Source organism: Electrophorus electricus, chromosome 18 (genome assembly GCF_013358815.1).
Source record: "Electrophorus electricus isolate fEleEle1 chromosome 18, fEleEle1.pri, whole genome shotgun sequence".
In the NCBI taxonomy this organism is placed as follows: Eukaryota; Metazoa; Chordata; class Actinopteri; order Gymnotiformes; family Gymnotidae; genus Electrophorus; species Electrophorus electricus.
Genome location: NC_049552.1, coordinates 6,281,766 through 6,291,608, shown reverse-complemented (window position 1 = coordinate 6,291,608; position 9,843 = coordinate 6,281,766). Strand labels below are relative to the sequence as shown.

Here is a 9,843-nt window from a genome sequence, read left to right as displayed (position 1 = left end):
GGGGGGGGGGGGGGGGGGGGGGGGGGGCGAACGTTGATGAAAAATAAAGAAACGGACAAAACCTAAACTTTCACTTGTAAAAACATTTTGGACATACCGCTCAAGAATAAAACCAGTCCCTTACATTCATGACTTTCATGATTGAGTAGCTTAATAATAGTCTACTATATTGCTGTAACAAAGATAAATGCATAATTGTCAGTTTAAGGGACCATGCAAACCTTGTGTCCCAACACCCAATATTCATTTTCATCTTCTGATTTATACATAAATCCTGAACTTAGAAAACTCTATGGGTTTTTTTCAGGTTTTGTTTTTGGTGTATGTTTTTTGTAGATAGATATATATATATATATATATATATATATATATATATATATATATATATATATATATATATATATATATATATATGAACCTCTGTATTGGTGCATATGTGACAGATCAGGTCCTCAATACAGTTGTCATACCAAACCTTGCTGGAGGCTGGGCTTTTGTGTGTGCGTGTGTGCGTGCATGCGTGTGCGCGTGCACATTTGTCACTTCCAACACTTTAATATTAATATGTGTATTGTTATAAGTGTATTGAATGACAGTGAAGCTGAATTAAATTAAAATGAAATGATTAAGAACCACTGTGGCTATAAAGTCAAATGTGGCATGTTACTTAATCAAATGTAAACAAAACATACTGCTTAAGAGTGTGTGTATAATTGTTAAGGACAGCTAGTCCCGTTAACAGCTTGAATCCGCTTGGATGCTATGATGTTGCTCGGCTGGATAAAACTTTATCCGGTTTTACTCTTTTTCTCCCCTTGCTGTCTGGACTTTCTCTTCCATTTCGACTTTCAAAATGCACATGTTGTCCATAATTTTTGACTTTCATCTTTCCTTCATTTCAGGATTTTTTCCAAATAAAATGAAAATAAATAAGTGAATAAGTAACATCTAACCAGATGATATTGGAATTACAAACTTAACCTATTTGCTATGGTTTGAAGAATTAAGTATTTAGTGATAAACATGAGAGAGAAAATAAATAAAAACAATGTAAGAAAATACAAGCAGAATGTACTACTGAGCAACAAAGCAGTCAGCACAGATGAATTCTTCTGTTCTCAATTTGGAAACAGACTGATTATAACCTTGATTATATATAATACTATAATTACAATTCAATAAATCATTTATTCACGATATGGAGCTACTTAAATATATGTTTTATGAAATATTTACACAGCACAAACAAACACATTCCTCCATGTTTAATATTACTATCATTCATTCAAAATGGTCTAATTCTAAATAAGTTTTTTGGTAGCATGTTCAAGTTTTTATAATAACAAGCATCTCCCTGGAGTTTTCAGCAGATCATTTAAAAAGAAGTAGAGAGCATATTTTAATGAGGGCCTTTGTTCCTCCTAAGTGCAAAACATTTTTCATTTTGGATATAACATTAACTACCCTGTCCCAAACCCCTGCATGTAGACTTCTCCTCCCTCCCTCAGGCTGTACACTCACTGTTCACACAAGCAAACTTAGAACCGCAGAATCATGGGTATTAGTCAGGCTCCACAATTCTCGGTCACATAACTGCCCTCTTCTATGATCTGTGGTAGAAAGACAAGTTTGCCGACACACGCCCAAAGAAGAACACATACACACTTGTTAATAAATGTTTGTGTCCATTAAAAGCAGTATTATTAATATATCACAGCGATGAACATTAGAAATGATATCAAAATTTGAACTTTAAAAAAAATAAATAAATCTTACAGTCCATGAATGACAAAATACAAGCATTTTCCCTCCTTTCCACCATCTCAGTGCCATGCTACTCACCTGTACAGATCTGTCATGCTGTGTGTACAAGCTCACATCTCATTGGTGAAAGAAGTAGGCCCACCCTGATCATAGCCTCCCTGGCCCAAGCTTCCGTCGTACCCTCCTTGTTGACCATAGTCAGGCTGGTACCCACCCTGGGAGCCAGCATAAGGGTCCTGCCCATAGCCTGTCACAACGGTACAAAGCAATAATTTCATAAAGGAGGAAATAAAACTTTTTTTATCATGGAATAACAGAATGGTTTTACTCTCTTTTGACCTTAGCACCCAATAACACACACCTACAGCTAAACCCAATATTAATTAATCATATTCTGCACATAACACACTCTGTGTCTACTCATAACCGTAATGAAACACACTCTATTCATACACTCCACTAAACTCACACTATTCATAACTTGCCATATTTATAACCTACCCCATACATTTATCCTGGTCACCTATACATATACACCTACAATATTTATAACCTACCCCAATAATTTACCTCATCCACATATTTATAACCTACTCCATCCATTTACCCATCATCCTACTCATAGTCACCTTACTTTCATTTTATCACATGGATTCCTACACTTGTGAAATGTTTTTTTCCCCTATACAGCTTTGTTGAAATGTTCTAGAAGTTTATGTTATGTGAACTTCTCCTCTGGTATTAAAACACTGCCACTCCATATCTGTCCATCACTTGTACCACCATTGACGATGTGGCAGAAATGAATTTTATATCAATAATGTCATGTATACTTTTAAACTTACTTTTAAACACTGGAGAAGACATGGCAACCCATTCAAACCATGAGGATGCCAGAACATCCTTACCTTCCCCTCCCCTACTGCCCTGTTCCCTGTGGTCAGTGCTCACCCTGGTCGTAGGACTCTGGCGCTGGCTGCTTCTCTGCTGAGGGCGCGTAGGTGCCAGCGAAGAGGCTCAGCCATCCAGTCTCCTTGAAAACGAACCAGAGGTTCCCTCCCCAGAGCACCAGGTTGCAGAACCCAAACGCCTGGAGGAACCAGAGAGCTGAGTGGGCACTGGGTCACGCATTCACCGCATGCTTTGTGCTTCTTCTTGTTTGTTTGCTTGGTCATGCCAACGATTTGCCTCAGCAAGCTGTTGTTGAAAATGGCAGATTTGCAAACAGATACGGATATATTAGCACAGCTTCAGCAGCTGCTGGTGCACTAACCACAGACGTGTTTAGGCCAGACATAACGGCTTCGTGGACTTCTCGGCAGTGGTTCTCCTCGTGTTCACAGGCTGAGATGAGTTCGATCACTTCGTCGGGGTCGGTGGACTCTTTCACGTCTGAGAGGCCCTTGGCCCATGCCGAAGAACTCACCAACCAAAAGAAGGTGAAAACAGCAGTCACAACAAAATCCTGAGGAGGAGGTGGAATGGAAAGGTGTGTGACACGTAACCCAGTGCACACCAAATGAACACAAACACATTATCACACATCAGCAATGTCTGCAAAGGTATCGTTCTTACAGTGAAGCTGCTGCATTGAAAACAATGCTGTGCTCATGCTTCATGAGGTCAGCATTATATACACTCTACCAAACATACACATGAATTACAAAAGATGGACATTATCAACATTTCAAAAGCATGGTGCTTCATGTTGCCAATTTAGCCAAAGTTTTTGAGTAGAGCGTCACTATATTTCCAGCAAGCAAACATAGATAAAGAGTAGTTTTTAAAAAATATTTTATTGACACTAATCTGCCTAATTTGTAATAATGACTGCAGTAGTGCATGAGGTGCACTGGCTTTGGTCTGAAATATGAGTTAATGGGGGTCAATCATCTATTACTCAGTCCATAAATAACCAGCAACTAAATTAAATTTACCAAAGTTAAGATTTCTATGGTCATTCACTGAGTACATTTATACTATTCCAATTTAATATGTGTATCATTGAACCATCCGCTTGACAAATGTTAGAAGGTTGTATAATTGTACCCCAATTCAGGAAAGTCTGACGGATTGGAAAGTCAAGAGAGGTGAGTGCTGGGAAAACAGAATGAGCCATAGCCTGACCCACCGCCTGTGCGCCACGGTTGCCCTCACGGTACTTCTCCAGGAAGAAGATGTAGATGGACAGGGCAGCCATGGAGTAGAGGAAGGAGAAGACTCCGACAGTGACGAAGAACTCGGCAGAAGATGAGCTGTCACCCTCAAGGAAGAGCCGCTCCGGCTCTGAGTCTTTGCACGTCGGAGCATCAAACCACACCTGGTGGAGCCTGCCACCGCAGAGAGACAGTGTGTCAGTGGGTGGAGTGGTGGGTGGGGTTTTTACTGCTTCACTTGGTGTGTTGTGTCTGAAGCTGTGGCAGTCAGTTCCCCGATTTGGAGGGGTGGGAACTGTAGAATACCCACCTTTAACTTAAGAGATGAAACAGCCAATCGGATTCCCATTTAATGTGTTAGATTTCATCTAATGGTCTAATTTGTCCATTGCATAATTAACTATAAGCAATGTTTAAAAAACAGGGCTCATTTAAGTTCAGTATCTAGACTAGTTTAGTATCTTGCCAGAAAATACACTCTATCTGTAGCCGTGTGGAGTCATCTGAGATACAATTACATAATTTTACTTTCACTCATTTAGCACATAGCCAGCAGCATGAAAACCAGGTGGATCCACCACATTGATTTAAAAACAGTGGCATATGGAGAGTCAGGAATGGCTGTGTAGTGGGGACTGTCAGAACAACAGTGGCTCTGACCTGAATGGGTAGGAGAACTCCACCTCGATGTTGAGGTCACTCTCCGAGCGGTTCTTGCACTCCACACTTAGGCGGAAGACTCCAGAGTAAGAGCCACAGGTGGAGAATGCAAAGATGGCAAAAAACTTGCAGAGAAAAAGAAAAAAGCCAAAGATGTACAAATTAATGGAACCTTCATTTAAAGAGAACAGTTTACATCATCTTTTTGTTGGAACTCTGTTGGAAAAGGAAGCCTGTTGTTCGTCAGCAGCAGTGGGCCATCCGCTGTGCCTTCAGCCTTCTTACCAATCAATTGAAGATGCCCCCTCCCACCCCAGCTAATACCACCATGACAGGTTACCATGCTCTACCCATTACCGTGGAAACCGAGAAACCAAGGTCTAAATGTGTCTGGTAGAAATCACTTGAAGCTACTTTATAGATTGTTGTGTTATCTATTCTGCTTATGATTGAGAATAGTAAGATGTGCATGTGCCTGCCTTCTACTCCCCCACACATACACACACACCTGCTCTCTCTCTCTCTCTCTCTCTCTCTCTCTCTCTCTCTCTCTCTCTCTCTCACGCACACGCACACACACACACACACACGCACACACACACACACACACACACACACACACACTAGACAGTTGGACTATTTTTATTTTTGCCACCTCCTCCTTCCCATCCTACAGGCAGATCCGATTGAATGGAAAATCTGCCTATTAAACTGAGGTGCTTCGCCATCTGTCACTGAACACACTGCCCTGATGCACTGTGCCTCTACCCCGCCAAAGTATGCTGTGTGAACACACACCTAGCCACATCGCCTCACACACAAAGGCACCCAGGCAGGAGAAATGGCCCAAAGCAGTTTTGCTAGCCCACCTTAAGGTTGCTCTTACTAGCAACCTTAAATAAATAGATGAGTTCAGCATGGAATTAAAAATAGCTGTGGAATTAAAAATGGGTATACATGGTGGGGGAGGGGGTGATGTGATGAACAGTGAGAAAAAATATTCCATTGGTGTTTCCTACGCGTATAACGGACCATAAACTGGCAAAAAAAGAACCAACATACCTTAATTTTCGCATAACCTGGTAGCTACTCTCTGCATTTTGCATTGTTCTCATTATCTGATGCCAAATGAGATTTCTTTTGTGATGACCTAAACTGAGCTCAGCACCTTGTTGCTATTGGGACAGTCTCAACAGGAAGGAAGCTAGGCCATATGGTCACTGTAGGACTGAGCCAATGCTGCTTCATAGTTGATAGATTAGCCTTTTATTTGTCCATCTAATTACCAACTGAAGCAAGACCTTCAGGTTAGCCAATCCAGCCATACCGTTATTTTACATCAAGCATTCAGAAGCAACACACAGTTGCTGGTACATCCATCATCATGGTTGCCTGTTGAACAGGAAGTCTGTCAGAGAAAGGTTTAAATGTAATGTAATGGCACAAAAGCAACACTAAAACAACACTTCATCATATGTTTATGAGACATAACTGACCCTTTGAATAAATTAAAATAAATAAATAATAGTAATAATGATATTTCACAAACCAATCACATCAAACAGATGCCAATTAAATAGAGGCAAATGGTACAGGTGCTGCTTGTGTTCACATAAACAAGATCTACACTTAATATCACACAATTTCCTAAGACTTATTTGGTAGCTTGGCCTAACAAGCAAACGCACAGCTAGACTGCAGTGAGTGGCAGAAAAAATAGGGCGAGGAACACTGTACAGTTCACACCTCTGATTGTCACATATAAACAAGAACTCATTCATGCTGACTGAGCTACAAGCTGGGTGGTGCATTTAAAAATGTTCCAAGCAACGCTGAGCTAAATAATTACTTGCTGGAGAAAAACAAGAAGAACTAAACAATACATATTCCATCACAACAAGGCTGTGGCATTAACAAATACTGAGATGTACTGAAAGTCACTGTGTTTATTGTACAGTGTTTATGATTTGTTGCAGAGAGAAACTGATATTTCTCTATTCCACATTTTACCCACAAAACCTACAGACCTGTATCTAATAATAGTAATAATATCCTTATATTACAGTATTTTCATACATACAATGCAACTTAGAATTCAGGATATTACTAAAGGGGTATATACATTTTGATATACATTATGGAGTGAGGGTGTGGCTGTATGTGTGTACATTTGTGATCGTCCTAACTTTACCAGGAAAGCAGTGAGAACCCTTGAGTCATTGCAAAGAAAGGCAGAGAAGGCAGTTTAGTTTCTGACTGTAGGGAGAATCCCCATTCAGAATCCATACATCCTATGAGCAACAGAGAACCAACAATCAAATCAATTTTATGGTGTAGATAACTGCATTTTTTCTGATTTTTAAGACTACAATAAAAGAAACTTCCACCACCTTCATTAATTTCTCACCCTTATTGTTCTAAAATGTAGTGAAACATTTTTTTTTTAAATATTGTGCAGGATATGCATAATTTGTAAAAATGTCTTAAAATCCTTTTGCGCCACCCTTTTGTGGCTCATCCCAAACTCTGCTTCTAACTAAAAAAAACCACATGGACAAAGAAAGGCACCTAAAAAAGCTTTACCTGGATGCTATTTTCTTGAGTCTGAATGACTCACCTAGCTTGCCTTACGCACACAATTGTGCAGCCTACACATGCTGTGTAGCCCCCCCCACCCCCCCCAGCACACACACACACACACACACACACACACACACACACACACACACACACACACTCAAAAAGAATGGGGAGTTGACATTAATATTTAATAATTCTAGCGGACCATCCAGCATCCGGATGACCTTCTAAACCATACACTGTGCCAAATATAGAGGCCATCTCTGCATACACCTTTGAAAAGAATCTGCCATTAGACATAACACTGAAAGAAAAAGTTATGTACTAATGCATCCATCTATAACGGAAAAGTTCATGTTTACAGTGACTGCAGTAGACTTGACTGTGTTTCCCGACGTCTGAAGCATTATTACTCTTCTATTCTCCAATCCTATGTTTTGCTTAGAGGCAATTTAATTTAATTCGCAAGAATGCCAGGGCTCAGCTTGACACTTGAGTAACGTTTTTGGGCAAGGCTCGCGCATTGCGCTGTCCAGTCAGCAGCACACAAAGTGGAAACCTGTACCACATAATATAAGGTGGCACCAAGGCGTTCTGGTAATAAATAAATAAAGCAAAACAAACAAACAAACACCCCCCCACAAAATAACCTGGCCGTCCAACAGTAACCAAGGTTACTGTCATATCGTCTTGGCATGTGTGCATATGCATGTTTGCTTGTGTGTGTAAAGTACGAGACAAGTAGGCTACTCATGAAAATAAACTACTGAATTTATGCTTCTCTGTACTGGATTTCCGTTAATAACATCCACAAGCAGCACACCATATCAGGTAGTCGGCTGGTTTGTACATGGAAATTCTACATAGTTTTTGTATATAATAATTTTATGATTATGCAGACAAATCATTGACACTCACCCATTGTAGAATTTTTATGAACCCTAAAGGCTGTTTGACGACGGTGAACTGCCCATTGGCGACCAACTGTGAAAACACGCATCAAGATAGACAACAGCAACAACAATATTACAATCGGTAAAGATTTTAACTCGCTCATTAGGTTACAAACATACAAAACATGAGGTCATATCTAATCGAACTGGACAAATCGACAAAACAATATATTTCATGTATATTCCAGATACTGCTCAATGTTAAGGAATCTTTTAAAAGTCTGTTATTATTTATCATAGTGAAATACACCCTTTCGCATTCTAACCCGAGCTACTCTCAGCGGAGCTGACCGTCCTTATTTTGCCGGGCGTCAGGCCCCGTCTACACTCACAATTAGAGCGCACCAGAGAGGAGAGAAACACTGCCTGTATTAAATTTAGGCAAAGCTGCTTATCCCTTCCCACGGTGAGACTGCAAGCAGCTACGGCCAGCGTTTGCTGGGTACAGCAAAAATAATGCATAGGAATACGATTTGATGTACGTTGGGCAGAATGCCAGTGTCCAGGGTCTATGAAAGAATGCGGCACTAAAGAAGACTTAACGTGCGTTGTGGCATTATCAGGAAAAAAACGTTCGGTTTGCAAATATCTGTTTTTTATGCTTTCTACTGTAAGATTGAATCATTGACTTTGCAGGAAAACAACCTTAAAAACAAAGAAAGAAACAAACTACAAAAAGTCTAGGGTATTTATAACCCTAGACTATTATAGTCTGGGGGGGGGGGGGGGGGGGGGGGCGACGACGACTGTCCCCCTCTTAATACATCCACTCAATAGCCGCAGTAAAAACATGCATATTGATATTAGCAGCATGCATGTACTGGAGGCTATACATATTTAGGCTATACTTTTAGGGATGTAATCGCTTGGGTCTAGTGATCACCGAGCTATTTTGAGACATTGAACCCTCTACATGCAAAGCATCTGCAGTCCGAGCATCAGCTGTTTGTTGTGTTGCAGTTCAACATGCGTCTGCGTCGTCCGTGCGACGCTGCTAGGCGCTCCTGTCATGGCACACATTTTCTGTAGGGATTCTGTGCTCCGCATTCTGCGATGGAAAACGCTTCGAATCAACGTCTTGGCATCAGTGTATCTGCGGCATGCCACGCTCTTTTGGTGTTTTCTTGTCTCTTATCCAAACGCAACAACACATCCTTTATCCCTACTGTCAGCAGTCTTTTCAAATCCAGCACTGCATTTATGACTGAATAAATTAATTTGGCACATTTAATTTTAGCAAGAAAATAGTAGAACTGGGAACCCTACCTGGTTGACAGTATCCATTTTAGTCGCCTGTTCAGTGATAAGAGGATTAGGCAAGCAGAAGGAGGTTGGCGTTACATCTGGTACAACCCACGCCGACTCGGTTAAAGATAAAGACGGCAAGGCCAATAGGGGGCGCTGCGTGTTCCTTTACAGCGGACACAGGTCTCCCCCGATAATAAAACATCTAAGTAACCTAGTGTTTGTGTTAGGTTTATATGCATTATGTACAAATTTAGCACACAACTTGTTAGCAGACATATTGTTTTCTGTAAATTTAGTTAAAATTCTGTATATGTTGTGTCTGCTATGTACCATAAAAATAAAATGGTTTATGTATCTGTGTGGTTTATGTATCTGTATCCGTCATATAGCTGTATTGTTATATTTGTAGCGTCTTTTAGATTTTAGCTCTAAATGTTTTAGCACCATTTCTTGACCATTAGAAAACATGCGAATGTTAAAAA

At 40.4% G+C, this 9,843-nt stretch overlaps 1 protein-coding gene across 1 annotated transcript; it reads right to left on the bottom strand.

Moving 5' to 3' along the window:
* Positions 1-391: 391 nt before the first annotated feature.
* On the bottom strand, positions 392-9,489 carry sypb (synaptophysin b). The gene is made up of 8 exons (XM_027012190.2): positions 9,380-9,489; positions 8,079-8,144; positions 4,581-4,705; positions 3,896-4,094; positions 3,038-3,229; positions 2,716-2,854; positions 1,843-2,011; positions 392-1,610 (listed from the first exon to the last, which is right to left on the bottom strand). Exons 1-7 carry the CDS (start codon positions 9,395-9,397, stop codon positions 1,875-1,877), a joined length of 876 nt encoding a protein of 291 aa, XP_026867991.2. The 5' UTR covers positions 9,398-9,489; the 3' UTR covers positions 392-1,610; positions 1,843-1,874.
* Positions 9,490-9,843: the final 354 nt, after the last annotated feature.